Source organism: Columba livia, chromosome 2 (genome assembly GCF_036013475.1).
Source record: "Columba livia isolate bColLiv1 breed racing homer chromosome 2, bColLiv1.pat.W.v2, whole genome shotgun sequence".
NCBI lineage: Eukaryota > Metazoa > Chordata > Aves > Columbiformes > Columbidae > Columba > Columba livia.
In genome coordinates, this window is record NC_088603.1 from 89554669 (window position 1) to 89573651 (window position 18983).

Here is an 18983-nt window from a genome sequence, read left to right on the forward strand (position 1 = left end):
GGTATTTCTGATAACATTACCTGGGTCCCCTTAGCCTTGCATGGTATCACTGATACAGCATAGTGGGCCTTGCAAGATTCCCCCCAATCCTCCTTTCAACTACACGTGAGCTTTGACCATCTTCCCCTTAATCAATGAAATGTATCCATCTTTTACAGCAGCTATTTGTAATTTTTGTCAGCTTCTCACTCTGTAGCTTGTGTTCAGCAATTTCCCATATCATGACCAGCAATTTCTCATGGTCTTTTCAGCTGGAAAAACCTCAGGCCAGGGCCTAGACAACTGCCTGCATAACCTAAGATTTACTTCAAAGACGGAAACAAAAAGAAGTGCAGACACTCAAAATTATCATGGGTTTAATACACAACAGTGCTAAAGGAATGCTTCTGAGAAACAGTTAGGATGCAATTATCTACCACAGCCAAATGTCTGGTTCCAGGTTTCATACAGCTCTAGGTCCTTTGAGGAGACGCTGGGCCGCACGGTTCTGAAGGCACTCTCGAAGTCCAGAAAAGCAATAGGCCGCACTTGGTCTGGCATGATGGTTGCAATGTCCATGGACTGAAGACTGCGGATAGGGCCCAGAGAAGCTTCCCGACAGAGCTGTGTCATGTCTGCCCCAGAAAATCCATTTGATTTATTAACTATGAGTTCAATTTCCTCTTCATTTAGAGAGCAGTGCTCCTTTGACATTAGACGGGTGACAATCTGCTTCCTAGCTGAGGCTTCTGGAAGAGGAATGTACAGTCTCTTCACTAGTCTCCTTCGAGCAGCTTCATCGATTTCTTGAGGTCGATTTGTTGCTCCAACCACCAGAATACGATCTTCAGAGGAGGTTGTTGCTCCATCTAACTGGACCAGAAATTCGGTTTTTATTCTTCTCGATGACTCATGCTCCCCATCTCCACGCTGAGACAACAAAGAATCGATTTCATCAATGAAAATCACTGCTGGTTGTTGACACCGTGCCACAGTGAACAATGCACGGACCATCTTTTCCCCCTCACCTACCCACTTGGAAGTCAGAGAGGAGGCACTGATGCTAAAAAAAGTTGCTCCAGACTGGCATGCGATGCACTTGCCTATGAGAGTCTTGCCTGTCCCAGGGGGACCAAAGAGAAGAATTCCCTTAGGAGGACCACGTAACCCAGTGAAGATGTCTGGCCTCAGCATAGGCCAGACTACTATTTCTTTTATAGTAGCTTTAGCAAATTCAACTCCAGCAATGTCATCCCAGTTGACGGGAGGCCCGTGGTCCATGATCTCGTGCATAATGAGTTCAACCATTTTTGGTTCTATGTTTTTCAGTCGTTCATCTACAGGCAGCAATGGATCTGCCTGCCCTCTTGCATGAGGTTTACACTGTGCTCCTCCATTTTCATTTCCATCTTGTTTAGGAACTGGAGGAACAAACTTGCCAAAGGGACCCCGAGATCTGCCTGCGCCCAGCGATTTTTTTACACCTCCATATGATGAGACTGGCACACGCTGGGGTAGGTTTTGAGATTTCTTTTGCTGATCCACCCACAGCTGTTCTTTTGCAGTTCTAAAACCAGGAATGCTGCTCTCTTCATTTCTGTTTCTATTCCCTGAAAAACTACTGGTTTCAGTACTAGTGGAAGCCTGGCATGGAGCAAGGCTAGCAGTCACCGTGCTACCTTCATCAGCCACACCATAAAACGCTTTTCTTTTTCCAGAACTTGCAGACCATGCAGGTATAGCCGACTGATTGGAAAGAGACAAATTTTGTCCATCACAACAGTTACTTGACATTTTCAGAGAACTACTTGTCGCTTCTTTGCTTCCAAATAGAGGAGTTGCCTGGAAACCTGTGCGAACCTGTTCATTTAAGGAGGCTGAAGGGGCAGGAAGTGTATCCAATGTTTTGGTCACAGAAGGCAAAGTGCTTTGAGAAGACTTGAAAGATGAGGGATGTCCAAGGAGAGCCGGTCTTTGATTTGCACATTTTGCTGAGCCAGCACAGAGCTCAGTCTCTCCAGCACTGCTGAAGACACTGAACTTAGGAAGACCTGGAGCAGCAGAGGGACGGACCCCTTGATCAGCAAGTACACAGGCATCTGTTGGTGTCACCTGAGAGCTCTGGAAATTTTTGCCAGTCTGCATCCTCTCTTGCACACACTTCAATTCAAATACATTCTCTGTTGTCAAGGCAGATTGCCACTTGTCACTGTCATTTTGCTGACATTTTGCCAAAGTCAAAATGTTTTCAGCATAGTTATTCAAGCCAGTCTCTATGTTGTCAGAGTCAATAATTGCAGCATATTTCTCTGCATATTTTTTAAACAAGTGGGCAGCACAGACCTGAGAGATCTCGGAGTTTGCCCATGCATACTGAATACGCAGGATTTTGGCACGGTACTCATCTGCCTTCTGTCCAGGTGTGCAGGTGCCAGAGGTAATAGCAAAGTAACTCTTCTGCCAGTCGCTCAGGTACACGGTGCTGTGGGTGGGGGTTTCCATCACCGACACTGAAACACACATAAAATACCTGCTGTTATAAAATGCATTTCACAGCTATTCGTTTTCGCTTCTTTCCCATTATTTTCATTGAGAGAAATAGAGCAGTAGATCTTGTAAGCTACTTAGTCTGGACACAACCATTTTCAAAAAGCAACCAGCTTTGACGTATAAATCCATTTAGACTGAGGTTCTCTTTTCTTCCTTGTTGAAAGAAAGAAAGGAAGAAAAAAAAAAAAAAAACAAACAAAAAAAAGAGAGTTTACTGCTAACTAGAGGTCTCCTGGGGAGGTAAGTAGACTGCAAAGAATGGTAACAGATGGCAAAACAAAAATTGGCCTTGTTAAATGAAATCACCAGTGCTTTCCCTCTTCTTTGACAGAATAGGGCAGAGTGCAGAGGAGGACAGATTACACATCACTGTCAGAATGATTACAGTGATGATAGCAACAACAAAGCTAATAAATAAAAACTACAAGCAAAGTCTCTGAAGGGAGGTAAAAATTGAATGAATAAACCTGAATGCAGTGAACTTCCAGATTAAAAAAATATTTACAGATTCATAGCAACTGTTCAAAACTACTTATTCTATTTAGAAAGTAGTAAAATATCCCCATTTTGGATTTTAGAGAAACAAAGCTCTAGCATGTTTAAAGGAATGCTTGTTTCTCAGTTTTAGAAAGAGGAAATTAAATTCCTTCAGTGAATTTTTACTTAAAGAAACTGGAAAGATGGCATTTGGCTAGGAAGGAGCATTTTGCTAGACTTGAAAATATATGCTCATCTTTATGATGTTTTTTCAAAGAAGTCTTTCTCTGCAATGTATCATGTGCAGTGATATTTCTGGTAATGTCCAGAATTCACGATTTCAGAAGAGAGACAGGCACAAGCAACACCATGAGAAACCTATCACTGTCTCAAGAGGGTTTGCAATAATTCCAATCTTCTCTTCTGTCCATAAGGGACAGATGTCTAATATATGATATGATAGAAATATATCAATTCCTAATTTATCTTTTTTAAACTTGAATGTGTACCAGGATGTTTCAGTCAGAGAACATTTAAAACAAAGACTATCAAAGTGGAGGTCCATATATTCTGCACTCCTTTCAACAGAGAACAAGTCAACTTGCAATCTTCTTCTGAATCAGCAACAGACTATGTATGAGTGCAGATTAAGGTACAGGTATAATGAACATGCAGGACTGGGGAGACAGATCTGAAGGAATCCAGGGCATGGAGGGGCAGGTCCTCTGTGTTTACTTTCAAAAAGTCAGTGTTAGACAACAGAGGGAACAACATGGTTATGGCAGGAGGGATTACACACATAATAAACAATAAGGAGATAAATTATTTTGGTTTGGATTTTTTTTGGACTTTAGCCCAACTCTGTAGAGCTGTTTAGAAAAGTCAAAATATCTTCCATACGCAAATTCAGTGCCATTACCTGGGAAGTCAATTAAAAAGAAAAAACAAAACACAAAAATAAGACTTCATCTGAAAAATTATTGTCAACATTTGCACCTTGAGTTTAACTTGCATTTATTTACTGAACAAGGTGCAAATTCCCACTATATTCCACCTACAGTTGAGCAACACGTGGACAGAAGATGAAGGGTTGCAGTCTTTTCTCTAAACAACAACTAAACAACTTACTAAATAAATAACATACTATGCACATAACTTTTTTGTAACTGTTGAATCAAAACCATCTTATGAAATGTAAAAGCAATGTTCAGGAAAAGATTAGTAGCAGGAATTTGCTCCCATTAAATATTTCTATAGATTTACATCATTCAGAATGTAAAAGTCTCAAGTTCACCAGCACTTCCTGAAGATGAAGTAACGATCTTCACAGCACTGAGGGAAGGTCATAAGTGAACAGAAGTAGCTAGTTTAAAATTTCAGTTCTATTTTTCTTCTTAAGTATCTTCCAATATCATATTCCCTTCCTATTCTAATTTGTATTAGTTGTCCTCATAGTCTGTTTTTCCCAAGAGACAGTCATATGCCTATGTGACCATCAGTCCTTCAGCAACAGCCAAAACTGTTCCTAGATGTTGCAGGCACCATATTTTCATATAAGTGTCTAAAGTCGGGGGGTTATCAACACATCAACAATACCGGATTTCTGGCATGCAGGTGTTCAGCGTCAGAAAAACAAGGGGTAACTACCCGACAAGCCACACGCGGGATATCATTACATTCACACATAAATATATATACTCATTAAAAATGTGGAGACTGCCAGCCTGGCGGTAGGCAAGAACAGCAGGGCCGCAGGCCAGCTGTCCCGGCACGGCCCAGCCCTTCCCGCCGCCGCAGAGCATGCACAGGCCGGCACCGTGCGGCCGGCCGGAAGCCCAAGCAGGGCCCGTCAGCTCAAGAACCCTCACCAGCACAGCTCCGAGCGCCTCAACCCCGCCACCACACCGGGGGAGGGGAAGCCGCGACTACAGCCTTGAGGGCTCCCCAGCGGCCTTGGCCCCTCCGCACCGGAGCGAAGGGACACCCCCACCGCGGAATCGGCTGGGGCTGGGCGGGCCGCCCGTGGGGGGTCGGCCGAGGGAGCGCAGCGAGGGCCCTCATGACTGAGGGGGAGGGGGCGCAACGGCCGCCAACCGTCTCCAACGGCCGGGGCCCGGCGCGTGCCGCTCGGCGCCTGCAGCGGAGGCGAGGGAAGGGCGGTGGGGGGGCGGGCAGGGGGAGCGAGGCACCCGCGCGGGAAGGGGCAGAGGGGGCCCCGCAGCGCGGCCGTACAACCGCCCCCTCCGCTTCTCCTGCACACCCACCGGACACGGGCAGTGCTGCCGGCCGCCTCTGCGGATCCCGCGCCCGCTCTACCCCAAGCCCCACCCCCGTCCCGCTTTCCAATCGGAAAACAGCGCTCTGGGAGGCGCAGCCAATCAGAGATCGGGAGAGGGGGCCGAGCGGAAGCGGGGCGAGTTCTATGAGCTGACGTCAAACGCTCGGGAGGGAGAGAGGGCGCACGGGTGGGCGAGGCCCGCACGCGGGCCTTCCTGCTCCCTATTGGCTGCGCCTGAGGCTCACGCCCTCCAATAGACGCGGGATCCGTGCCCTGGGAGGCGGGCTGGATCCGGCGCGGTGCGTGTGGGGCGGCTGAGGCCCGCCAACTCCGACCCAGGCTCCCTGTCCCGGCGCCCCCCGTGGCCGCCCCGGGCCCTTGACTCCTGGGCCGAGAGCGTGTGCCGATTTTCCGGCACGCCGTTGCTTGCCCGGAAGGGTTCTCGCAGCCTGTCAGGCCTGAACGCACTTCGGAGAAACTGCTGTACAGTACCACAGCCAACACGGCAAGACAAAAAGGTGATGCTGGCCAACATCCTTGGTAACAACAGCTGCTCAGCGGGCCTTCTTGGGAGAACAGCTCTCCCCAAGGTCTCAGCAGCAGCAGCTGGACTCTCTGGCAGAGGGACGAGATGAGTAAAATGATGCCTCACAGGGAAAAAGATGGTGGCCCAGGGGGATGTCTCCTATGAGCTAAATCTGGTCGTGGAGTCCCTGGCTGGATCACACCAACGCACACTGAGATTAGCGCACCAACCTAGATGCAAATTAGCACACTACACTGCAGCTACACCTCTGGTATTAACATAGTCATTTCTGTGTGGGCGAACTTTTGATTTCTTATGAGAAACATTTCTTACAGTTACTGTCAGGTTTTTGTTAGATGTCAAGCTTGTTATACCATTAGTGCAGACAGCATATTATACTGTATGTGCTGCTATACAAGGTGTCATCTAAGACCCAACTGGGCAAACATTTATAGCTCGTAACACTGCTGCTGTGGGGTTTCCACAGGGTCGTGCTCGCCTGATTTCCCTGGGGTGGGACAGGGGCAGGGAGTGATGGCGCCTGCAGCTCGAGGTCCCCTCGGGGACACCGGCTGCAACCGGGCAGGGCTGACGAAACGGGACCCTGCCTTGTCCTGTCCGAGGGCACCTGAGCTGCAAACCAAAGCTGGAGCTGGGCAGCCGGTTCCAGTGGTAGATCCAGCTGCAGGACTGTGCAGAACTTTACCCAAGGGTGGGCATTGATCCCTGTTATGGCCAGGCATTTTTCAGACTTGTGTTGCTGAGGAGGAATCTTCCCACAAACACTCTCATTTGCAAAGTAATTTGTTGGAAGAACAAATTGAGAAAAATCAATGAAGTTGAAAAGCATGGCACTGACGTGACCCGAGTGGCGAAGTCGGACCCCTTAGAGTGCATCTGCTTGAATAAAATGGAAAAAGCTTAATTAGTAGCAAAGACTACTTAGTAGCAAAATAGTCATAGTTTTGTTTCCATTTATTTAGGCTGCCAATTAAAACCCACGTCTGTTTAAGAGTCTTTGGATACAGATTTCAAAGGAACGCGACAGCTCACAGATTATAATAAAAAGGCACTAAAGTCTGATTATTTTTCTATCTAGAGCATACACCCTAAAAATACGCTATGTAGATATTGTTGTTGTTGTAGCTGTTGTTGTTGTCGTCATTGTTATTAAATCTGCCCCTACCATTCTGGTCTTCAGAGTTCTCAGACTTATCTCTCATTTGCTTCTGTATTTCAGCAATTCAAGTTTACGGATGCCTCAAGGTTTAGACTGCTGTTGTAAGACAACAGCACTGTGAATACTACTCATCAAATGTGGTATCCTTACGGGAGACAACAACAAGAAACAACATCCATGAGCAGAATCTTTACATAAAGCCAAGAAAAATTAGCTGTTAAATAATTATGATGCAGTTCAGAGTATAATATATTAGCAATACTTTCATAAATCCATATATTTTCCATATTTCACCATTAGTAATAAAATATATTAGTAATCTGTCATTATTATTATGAATGTAAGTATTGTACTAGCACTCTACCACTTTAAAAAAAATGTATGGTTCCTGAAAGGTTGCTTTTTTCCCTCCATCTCTAGTATCTGCATTGTCTGCCTTGAGATGTGGATATTCTACTAAAATACAATTCTCACTTTTTGTAATTATTTCTAACATCAAACAGTATTAATCGGCACAGACTGTATTGGCTTTTACACACAAGGCACAATAAATCCAGGTTCACATAGTAACTATTCATAAATACAGTATTTCTCACTTACAGACATGTTGCAAAGCTACAGAACAGAAACCACAGTTGCACTCTTCTTTCAAGAATATTATTTTCAACACTTTTGTTCTTGAGTTCATTACATAGCCCAGATTTTATTTTCAGATGACCTAACATTACTACTCTATGAATGAACGATCACGTGGGGAGAAGAGAGTATGAGAGACTAAATACTAAGGTGGCCTTCACTAATTACATATTAAAATCATCCAGAATTTCACAAAAACTAGAACTGTGAACTTCAGATTTCTGTATTGGGCTGGCCATGCAAAATGCAATTCCATGGGTCTTGTCACTGCTGTTTATTAGAAGATTTACTTATGGCACTTCTTCAAAAACAAAGTAACTTTTACTGCATTCATAATATTTTAAATTAACCCTTGTCCTAAATTCTTTACCAAAAGGAGTTTTGGTGTCTGGACAACAGCCTCTTCTAAACCTGATACTCATAGCCTGAAAAATGTTTAATTAAATGTCAGCTTTGGGAACATTTTCCCTCAAATGTCTAGAAGGACCTGTGTCTAATTCTGGGCTGTTGGGGACATTTCACCTTTCCTGGGTCTGGGTGTGCATCCTGCCCGCGTCCCTGTTCTGCAGCAGTTTGAGGCTCTGGTTGCCATGGAGAGGATTTCCACCAAAATCCTCTTAGTGTTGCCTTAACTTATGCATTTATTTTCCAATACTTATTAGTCTGATCTTAATTTCAATTATAGCCCAAAGCAACCCCATTTCTTTTCAGTGGAATTACCCTGCATTTACCCTAGGATACCTTTGATCAGAATCTGACTTTTTTTTCTTTTTCCTGGACAGACCTGCTTAGGTATTTCACATCTAAAATACTGGTCTGTCTCGTAGAGAAGGTGTAATTCTTCTGCGGTTCCTAGATTGTAGTGTTTTCATCACGTAAAAGCTGTAAAATTGTATCAGTGTGGATCATATTTGCAATGGATGAACATTGTTTCCCAAGTCATGAGAACTGAAATGTTGCTTTAGAAAAACTAATAACAAAGAAAGATAACAACAGCCAGTGTCTACCAACATGTTGCATTGTGCTACTGCAGAATAGCTAAATTTCATACTAATTCCACTAAAAGGAATGTTGCTGTCAAAATTTCTGATAAGGTAGCTAAGGGTAGTGTCTTGTGGAATGGCTCACTCACCTGCTTGAATATAATTGTATTATTATATTTCTATATATATATATGTATATGCTTTATATACATATATATATATATATAATGGAGTTTTATATACATATATATATATATATACATATATATATATATATATATATAGGAGTTGGACTCAATGATCCTTGTGGGTCCCTTCCACCTCAGGACATAGCCCCTGGCTAGCCTTACAGAGGGTGCAATGCCACCATCTCCACTAGTCACATAGCTTGACCTGCTGGAATTGCAGAGCTTGGTCTGTTTTTCAGAAGTGTCTGAGTTTGTGCACATCTCTTACGTACCAGTTGAATACACACTAATACTAATCCTTCCCCAGTTTGCACTGCAGAAGTCAGGTGATTAGGAACCACCAGAAAAATGCACCTGGTCCATAGTCAGCTGCTTTAATCCCTTCTGGAAAGACAGTGGGTAGGAGCAGACTATGTGCCAAATCCACCATTTGGGTCCATGTTTCATGGTCTACATGCAACTTTCCAAATATAGGTAGGTAGTATACTTGCAAGAGAGGGAGGAAGAAAGTTGAATAATTGTGCAAGTTGTTCAAGATGCTGTAGAAGTTAATATGACGCCTAAAAGGGGAAAAGGAAAATAAATGCAAATGTAGAAATGGTTCCTACAGATTATTTTTTCTTGGAGTACCTATTTATTTTGTTCTTCTTTACAGAGAAATAACTGTTTGGAAATTATGCTTCCAAAATGGCAGAAGTACTTATTAAAGTCAAACACTGTTCCTGACTTTCTTTTCACCTCTTTACTACACCCACCTTTGACAGGATGACATATCAATGGTTTGTGTCACGTACATATATTTTGACTTTTTCTGAAGGTTGATTGTTTTTCAACGTTTTCATATACCATGCTTCACTGTTAATGGAAGAAAACCACTGATGGGGCCACCACAGCATATTTGGGTGTTCTCTTAATTTCTGGTTTTATTGTAATTTGTTATCTTGTTTGTTAGCTGATTTAAGAAACAACGTGTAGCATTTTTTCAATCTTATTTCTTAGCATCTTTTGTAAAAGATTTATTACACAATGAAGTAAGCAGAATGGTAGCCCCGAAAAGAAGTCACAACTCTGTTTCACAGAACATAGCTTACAAGCTTTTTCCAAGTAATCAGAGCTTATGATAACTTGACTAAAACATGGAATACCAGGTAGCACACGGATTTGACAAAACTCTTAAGAAGGAGCTTTTAAGAGGCCTCATTAGGAACGATCAGAGTGAAAACCAACTATTTGCTGAGATTTGACAAAACTTCACAGTTTCATCTGTGAAGAAAGGAGTGGCTGTGCTACAGTTTAGTGGAGGGAGCACTGACCCTTCCATTTCCATTTCCTGATTCAATAAATGCTCTTGATTACAAAGTGGTAAGAAGACAGCTCCAGCCCCCATGAATATGTGCATCCTGGAAACAGGCAAGAGAAAGAGGGCAGCACAGAGAAGGAATGAGTAAGGCTACAACACAACTTGCTGGCAAGGGTTTTGCAACTGCAGCTGGGCTATATAACAACAGGTTTTGTATTTTTTTCCTACACAATTTCACTTTCCCACCTGCCCCTAAAATAAAGCTTGGTAACACAGAGAAAGCCGGTTGATTTCCTCCTCCCCACTGCTACTTCACTGCTGGTGCTGCTGGTGATGGTTTTGCTCCCATGCTTTCAGAAGATCAGTTGCCAGCTGTGAGATGTGCTGCCAGGCAAACTCGACATGGGTGGATTCCACGACGCGGGAACAAATAGCAAAACGTAGCACAAACTTCTCTCGCAGGTGGCACGGGACCAGATGAATCTTCTTGGCCTCATTTATGCTTTTAAGAAGCTCCTTATTTAGTTCATTTGAGCCCTGAAATCATTGTAATTAAATGGATATGGTGATAAATTCCAGAAGCAAGTTTTGAATATGTAAATCGCACCAAGCAGCCAAGCCCAAGTACCACTAATAACATGCAGCCACTTTCACATCTCCCAGTGCTTTGCCATCAAAGGATTATGAAAAGATGATGGGGCAAGAGAAAATTTTTCAGCCACAAAGAGATTCCTGGGTTAAATGGCATTTAGAAGCAGTGTTCACTCTGGGGCGTTCGTGATAGCCATCTGCTTTTTTGTGACTTAAGGACGTGAGCTATGTAGCTTAATGTAAAAGCATTCATGAATGCATCCATTTCATAAAACTTTTTTTATATTAAATAAAACTAACATGGGAGGAAAGTTTGCAAAGAACTATGCCAACATTTGTACGACAAATCCTCCAGTCTTCACTTGAGCATGGCTGCTGTGAAAGGGTCTTTTCAATATGAAGATGGAAATCTTATCCTTAGTAAAGAAATAATAAAGGTAATGTATCCCTCATACGAGTAAGCTTGATACTACCAGTAGAAACCCTAAAAAACTATTCACCTCACATTCTATAGGAAATGTTCACTGCAGAATCCTACAGAGTGAGTTTTTCAGGGGGTTTTAGAAACATGGTACACTGACCATCCCTCTGGAAGTAAAGAGCCTTCTGCATTCCAGGAAACAAAGATATAAATGTTAAATATCTCACAGAAGGTCAGAGGGACTTTACACTCATGCAGTATTGAATTTTATCTCCTTCTTGTGTCCTTCATTCTCCTTGTGCTCAAATAGCGAATGTGAGGATTTCCCTTGGAGCAGCTGTAAGCATTTAGTATCAACCCTCAAAAGAAACAGGACTGCAGAGAGGAGTACTCTGTCTTTTGCAGGTGCAGTTTATGTTGAATGGATGGTTTTCCTAGTTTGAGTCCATTTGAGAATCAAACGAAGGATGTCATCAGATTTATAAAACCAGAAGTAAATTGCTTTGAATAAAACAAGGAAAGAAGGGATCCCTTATAGAACACTGTCTGTAGTAAAACAATCGCAAATGGACAAAACTGTCCATCAGCAGATTACTGTGTTACTGCAGCAGCACAGGGCTTTTTGAAAACATCGATATCAGAAACATGTGCAGTTGAGACTTGCCTGCTTAGCCTTTTCCATATAACAACAAAGCATCAGGAAGACAGAGTATCTTATTGGCACTGAGAATGTCTGTGTTATTATCATGCTTTTTTGGATCATATTAGAATTAGAGCTGAACCCCAGTCAAAACCATTCTGACTTAGCACAAGTTGTCAGGGATTTTGGATTGGAGCCTGAAACCCATGGCTTAGCCTTCGTTTTCTAGGAGGTATTTGCACAACCTGAATGCTCCCAAGAAAAGAGCCAACTGTGGTGTTTTGCAAGTCCCGAGCCATTATGGGTCAGTCTGGTGACAATGATATACATATCTGACATTCTTTCTTATCAAAGGCAATCCATCATTCAAACGATGATCTTTGTCTTTAATATGAAATGCACAGCACTATCTTTCAGGCAATATAAGGGGTTATATGATGTTAATGACTTTGGCTTGGAGCAACGGGAGGGATGAGAAAGATTTATATATCTGTCTTCTGTTCTACTCTCACAGCTGCACGTAGGGGCTACTGTGACACTTGGGTGTCACATCAAATTGAAGTTAGAAGTGACTAATCCTCTCCCAGAGCTCTGAAAAGCAGCAGCCAGCTCTGATCGAGTCTGTCAGCTCTAACAAGACAGTATTCTCACCCCCTGGAGAAATGACTAGCTTGACTTGTATTCATCTGCAGACATGACAAGGAGGCCACAAAATAACCCTTTGGCATGATACATTTGATGAAATAGTTACAATATGAAAGCAATTATTATTAGTCCATATGCTCAATAGTGAGAAAGGCAAAAATTTAGAAGTTACTGGTAAGCATAAAAGTAAAAAATGATTTCTCAAGAACTAGGGAAGGAAAAATATTTCATACTTTTACAGCTGTGCAGCATCACAGTTCAAGTCCACTGTCTCTCAGTCCTTCTGCAACTACAAAGAAGTTACAAGTATCCTACTTCTAAGATCCATTTTAATATGAGTTACAGAAATCACAGGAAGATTTTTGAAATAATGATTTAAAAAACAAATAAAGCTGAAAAATAACTATAAAATGTTCTTCATTTAAAAGCTTCTTAGTTTTGTTGGGTTTGTGTTTTTTTTTTGGACAGGGAAGACAAATGATGAAAACACTGCTGTTCAACATTGGTTTTCAGCAGAATCACCTCTTCATTCTACAACTTGTTCAAAAGTTTCTTAGCTAGGTGTCCAATATTTACCTCCTATTGTGAAATTGTATTTCCCTGTAGACCTCATTTCTTCCTCTGGATCACCAGGGACAGGAGAACAGACATAGATGAACCACTGGTCTGATCAAAAGTGACAATTCCTGTGTTGCTATGCTCTATTTCACCAAGGCTGTTCCTTTAAAGTAAATGTAGAGCACCGACTAACAGCTGCCTCTGAATCTGCAAAACTAATGTTTGCTTGTTCCATGTGAGAGGGCAGGCTACAACTAACGTTTTGTTTTGAGCAATAAAAGCCAGAGAACCTATTCCTCAAAATCTTTAAAAAGTTCTTGTTAGGAAAGAAATTCCATTCATGTTCCCACTTACAGGAAAAACTCCACATTCTGTAATCATTCTGATCCCCTGCAACAGACCATTTTTTTTCCTTTCATTCTAAACAACATGAACTCAAGCAAATATATTTTCCTCTTCCAGAGAAATTCACCATTACCTTATTGTTAAAGATTCATTAAGTCTTCAGCCAGATAACTGGGGCAACTGCATGACTGAAAAACATTTGTGAGAAGCAGTGGTACCACACTACCCAAAAGGAGCCAAGATGCGCTTGTGAGCCTTCAGAAAAGCTAAAAGCTGATTTAGGTATCATGTGAACCAGTGCTGTTATTATTATTATTATCGCTTGGTGTTCAGATTCAGTGTCACGATCCAGCCCTTCACAGAGGCTTTAGTTGCAAACTCCTCTGTTAAATGAGTTCTTTACCCAAAACAGCACATTGATCCCCTTGTAACATCCGATGAAACAAGAGAACCCTTCCAGTTCCTGCAGCTCTTATGCCCTGAGTATGGAGTGGGTTCTCTAGTTCATGTTGGGGGAGGTCTCTACATCAAGGAGTTTGACACTTACAGAGATTTTGGGGAATGAAAGGCCAAGAGGGATCGAAGGATCATGTTCAGCAAAAAAAGGAGACCAGGTCCAAGGGCAGCTGGAAATATGGCTTCCTGTGCAACCAGTTCTTACTCAGATTGTGCTCCAATTTGTCCAGTCTGACCGTAGGATTTTATAAATGAAAATGTATTCTTGAAAGAAAACTTTAAAATATTTACTATTATAGTCTTCATCCATGATAGTCATTATATATATAAATATATATGTAATTATACATTAAATATACACACATAAAATTAAGTTGACAAGAAACATCTGATACACACACACAACACATACAAATGTCTAGGAAAATATTAATATGTTAAAATAATAAATTTCATCAAATCCATCAAACATATAACAGTAATTGTGTATGACTGTGTAGACTAAGACCATTTGTTTGTTCTTAAGCATATGATTAATTTTTAACAAAATTCTTAAGCTTCTTTCCTTAATCTGCTTTAATTTACATGAACTCCCACTACTTTCATTAAAAAATAATTAAATATATTAACTACAAAGACTATGTTCTATTGCAGGTTATTCTGTTTCTATAAAACATGACTAAGACATAGGAGGTCTCAGCTGCCTTACCTTTAGCCGAAAACAGACCAGTCCCAAGACAACCTCAGCACAGATCTCAAATCTTTCATCCTGAAGGACTAAATCTTCAAACTGATGTGACAGCCTGATGTGCTGAGAAGGGAAAGATAATATCTGTGTTGTATTAATTTGATTTATCAAGAGAAGAGTTATGCTGTCCATCTCTAATATTTTTTCTCAGTTCCTTCTTCTGCTATGTGATAATTTGCACATGTTGCCATCTGTTTGTGTTCACTTACATCCCATTTATGACTTTCAGAGACCAAACTGACCCATTACTGTATTAGCCACTCAGTCTGCCTTAGGCCATACTAGTCTGTTTTGTAATTAAATGTGTCAGCACAGTTTTGTAACTGTCATGATACCAGATTAATAGTAAATAATTGTAATATTTCTTCTTTAGGCTTTCTGCCATTTTCCATTTTGGTTGAGAATTGCTGAAGAGTCCAAAACTTATTGTGGGTAAAGGGGGAGATGCACAGATTGAGAGAAAATGATCACAATTACAGTGCAAAATAAGCTGGAAAGATACACTTTCTATAAGAGTTCATTAAATAGGAGAGTAAATGTGAAGAAGGATGGAACGTGCTCTCTCCTCTGACCTGGGCGGTCAGGTTCCATTGAAAAGTGGTGGCAGTATAATCAGGAAAGTGGATAGTGAACCTCAGCCAACCTGTTTAAAAGTTACTGGGGAATAACATTGGGCACCAAGCCAGAACAATTATTTTGAAGCATAGGAAACCAGTGCTCTCCAAAATCAAACAAATAAGAAAAATGCCAAGACACATAGCAACCAGCAGGGATGTCTTAACATCAGTCAGTGATGCTTGCATAATCACAGAAAATGAATTCAATAACACTTGGAAAAAAAGAACACCTATCCTCATCAGATACCTGCAGCACCTTATCCAGTGCCTCTCTCACTGGCTATCATCAGATTAGTGCTCACTAACCCCCCCCCCCAAAAAAGAAGACAGCAACAGCCAGCTATTAGAATTACAGTTTGCCTTAATGCAATAGCTAAAAATGATCAGCGACATCTAAAATGGTGTTTAAAAGTTCCTTAAGTTTTATGTATCAATGATTACAAAAAATTTTATAAAAATAAACAACTAGCTCCATGCTTTTTTCCCTGCTTTGCACTTTGCCTTTTTGCAAGTTCGAGGACAGACTTCAAACAAAAATTGTGTCAGGGTCAGATACGGAATGTTTCATCTCACAGGAACTTTTTCCAAAAGGGCAAGAAGGAAAAAGAGAAATTACTGAAAAGAAGAAAAAGGAAAACAAGAAAAAAAGGAAAAAAAAAAAAAAAACACAAATAAAACCCCCCACATTTTGATGTTTGTTTGTTTCTTAAAATACAAAAAAAAATTGTTTATATTGAATCAAAACATTGATTCAAAACCTTCATGTTGGAAATAGTGGTATCTCATGTAACTAGCCAATCTTACTGTTGTTACCACTTCATCTCTGCTGTTTGTTACATCCATTTAATCATCTCCCTCTAAAATCCAAATGGAAGCTCTTTACATCACCAATGAGACCAATAAAATGCCCAGTCTTTTCCAAGGCATTTGAATGTTCTGCTGATATAAACAGTCTACAGCTATGAAAATTGACCAGAAGTATGTGTGTCCATACAGATACTTGTGTGCACATGGAAAACATATGTAAAATGTGCACATGTTGTAACGATCTTTTACTGTCTCCTCCTTCGTGTTCTATAACCTTAACCAAACTGATGTCTTTTACACAGCTCTACAGCTTTTCACACTGCATGTACTAGGTCTTGGAAATCAAAACCATTAAAATATTGTGTTCAGCGAAATGAGAAGTTCACAGCTGTTCATCTGAATGTAACTGCTAACTAATTAATCAAAATTTATCCATGTAAGAACTAAATAAAACAAAAATCTAGGATTTGGCTTACTGTGAGTAGCTTGTACAAGAAAACTCTAGACCCATGTCTACGTGGTATTTATACTTCTCTATTTATGCGTCACTTTTTGCACTAAAGGATTTTTCAGAAATTTGAAAGAAATAAAAGCAAGGAAAAATAGAGAATATTCAGTAAAAGACTAATGAAAATTCTGGAAGTATTTTGTATTCATGCCTGGATGCATGTATGCTTTCAACCACAGCAAGTCTTAACAAGTAGCAATAATTTGTAAAGCCACAGGGGGGCACCAGGTGTTTTAGAGTTTACAGAACTGGGAGGAGAGAAAGTGGAGATTTAGCTAAAGTTTCACTTGTAGAGCTTTACTTAACTCAGCTACCCAAGGCCCTGCACCTTTGAACCAAAGTTATTATCCTGAGTTGCTCTTACAAAGGCTGTTGCAACCAAACATAATTAAACCAAATAAAGTTAACTTTATTAAGTCTGAAAGTTCAAACTCTGTAAAATCAAAGGGCTTTTAGGCATCACACCTGCCTCTGTGAGTCCAAGAGCTGTGCCCACACTCTGGACATCAGCGTGGCAACAACTCACAGGAAAACACATGTGGCTTTAGTGCTTCATTTTTTCAAGACATGCAGGTAAACTGTGAAAATAATGTCCTGTTTGGAAAACCATAGGCCCTGAAACTGAGGACAGGAAAGAGCGAGAGAGAAAAACTGACAGGTTGTTCTCAGTTTTCTGCTGAATGTGCACATACCAAGCCTTACCTATGGATATTTTAAGCCTCCGAATGCTTTTGATTTTGACATTGGTGTTATGCTGTGTCTCTAACTCCTTTAACTTAAAGTTGATGGTCAAATATTATTTAAGCTTTAAAAATTGTTTTGCTTAACACCATTACATAACTCAACAAAATGTGGATGTACACAAACCAACTCACATACTGTTTCCAGCAAGATCATTTGGACAATTCCTTTATCACATGAGTTTTCAAAGTGGAATCCCATGGACTGCATTAGCGACCTGAAAAGTCTTAGTATGTAGTAACAGAATATCAGTCCTTCTCATAGTGAAATTTAGCACATTGAAGAAAAGAAGCTTGTAAGGAATTTTTGGGTATCACTATCTATCTCACATAATGAGCCATTGCTCTTCTGCACTGAGAAGGGAAAAAAGAAAGGGATCTAATTCATTTGAATGTTTGGGATTAAAGGAAATGTCTCACATAATCATTGATAGCAACAGAAAACTTGTAAGGCATTAAGATGTGCTCCCAATTTAACAAATCTGTATTTGTGTATGTGTGTGAATAGAAGTAGAAGTAGAAGTAGAAGTAGAAGTAGAAGTAGAAGTAGAAGTAGAAGTAGAAGTAGAAGTAGAAGTAGAAGTAGAAGTAGAAGTAGAAATAAATAGAAATAGAAATAGAAATAGAAATAGAAATAGAAATAGAAATAGAAATAGAAATAGATAGAAATAGAAATAGAAATAGAAATTGTCCTACATTGACATGTTTGAACTGAATTTTGATTTTTGGGCAAAGCCTTAAAGAACTAGAATAGGTTTTGATTGAAGGGAGCTTCTCTGGAGCATCAGGATACATTAATGTGTATATTCAAATCAGCATACCTGCCTAGCCTCAGTCACTTCATACACTTTCTCCTCTAGATTTCACCTCTCTGCCTGCCTTAGCTCACATCCCACTACACTCTGAAGAAAAACACTGTCTTCTCAAGAGTCACTTGGACTGTTCCACTCCCCAGTTGAAACACTTTCTCTGCCAGTGCTGTTCTGTACAGCTCCAGTTTCTCAGTCTCTGCTGTTAATATTTAATGGAATTCATTATCCTCAGTGAAGAAAGAAGGATGCTGTACACTGATTTCTGCTGGTCCTGTGGAGGATTTACCTGAATACTTGTGGGGATTATATGCAAAAACATTAACTGCTAAATTTCTAATATTATTTCTGAGCTCTTGGAGGGGACATAAACTGACAAAGGAGTGATACACACTCAAGCAGTGTGCAAACTGACCATTTACAAATAAACCGTTTGGATGTCACATTTATACTGACTCTGAGTGTTTCGAATCTGGAAGACTGCTGTTCTAGTTGTTTTTGACCTCTTGGTACATCTCTGTGACTTTGGGATTTACCTCCAAAATCTGTATTTTTCGCTCCTCACATCCTTCAGAGATGACTGTCCTCCCCTTTACCACAGTTTTATTGTTGTTGCTTGAGTTTTGGTTTGGTTTTTTGTTTTGTTTTTGTTTTTGTTTTTTGTTTTGTTTTTGTTTTTTGTTTTGTTTTGTTTTTGTTTGTTTGTTTGTTTGTTTGTTTCCCCCCTAGGCGAGCACAGCATCTGTAATGGGATTTGCATAAACTCTGAAAGGAATTGAAACCCTGGGTCCCAAATGTCCCAGTAAGGCCCAGCCCAGCATCTGAATAGGCATGCGTTAGCTGCTATGGTACAGCACAAACAGGACGACATGTCCTACACACAGGTGTGTTGACATATGGAAACTACGTGGTATACAGCTGCATACTACATCCCAAACCAGGCATCCCCTTCCCCAGGTTCCAGCCCAAGGAGCTGTTTCAAACCTCTGCTCTTCTGCCTG

General features: G+C 40.9%; 2 protein-coding genes across 7 annotated transcripts in view; both read right to left on the minus strand.

Annotated features, from left to right (window-relative positions):
- Window positions 1–339: 339 nt before the first annotated feature.
- Window positions 340–2481, minus strand: FIGNL1 (fidgetin like 1). Its single transcript, XM_065052735.1, has one exon. It carries the CDS (start codon window positions 2479–2481, stop codon window positions 409–411), a length of 2073 nt encoding a protein of 690 aa, XP_064908807.1. The 3' UTR covers window positions 340–408.
- The window catches only part of LOC102098903 (aromatic-L-amino-acid decarboxylase), a 72195-nt gene continuing 53551 nt past the window's right edge, over window positions 340–18983 (minus strand). For 4 of the 6 annotated variants that reach the window (XM_005507501.3, XM_065052762.1, XM_065052761.1 and 1 more), the window contains 2 exons: window positions 14463–14564; window positions 6768–10634 (listed from right to left, as the gene is read on the minus strand). In XM_005507501.3, coding sequence (XP_005507558.2) covers window positions 10410–10634; window positions 14463–14564 — 327 coding nt within the window. In that variant the 3' untranslated portion in view covers window positions 6768–10409. Of the gene's footprint in view, window positions 2490–6767; window positions 10635–14462; window positions 14565–18983 lie in introns of those variants that run through there. The other 2 variants (XM_065052765.1, XM_065052764.1) reach the window with 2 other exon arrangements.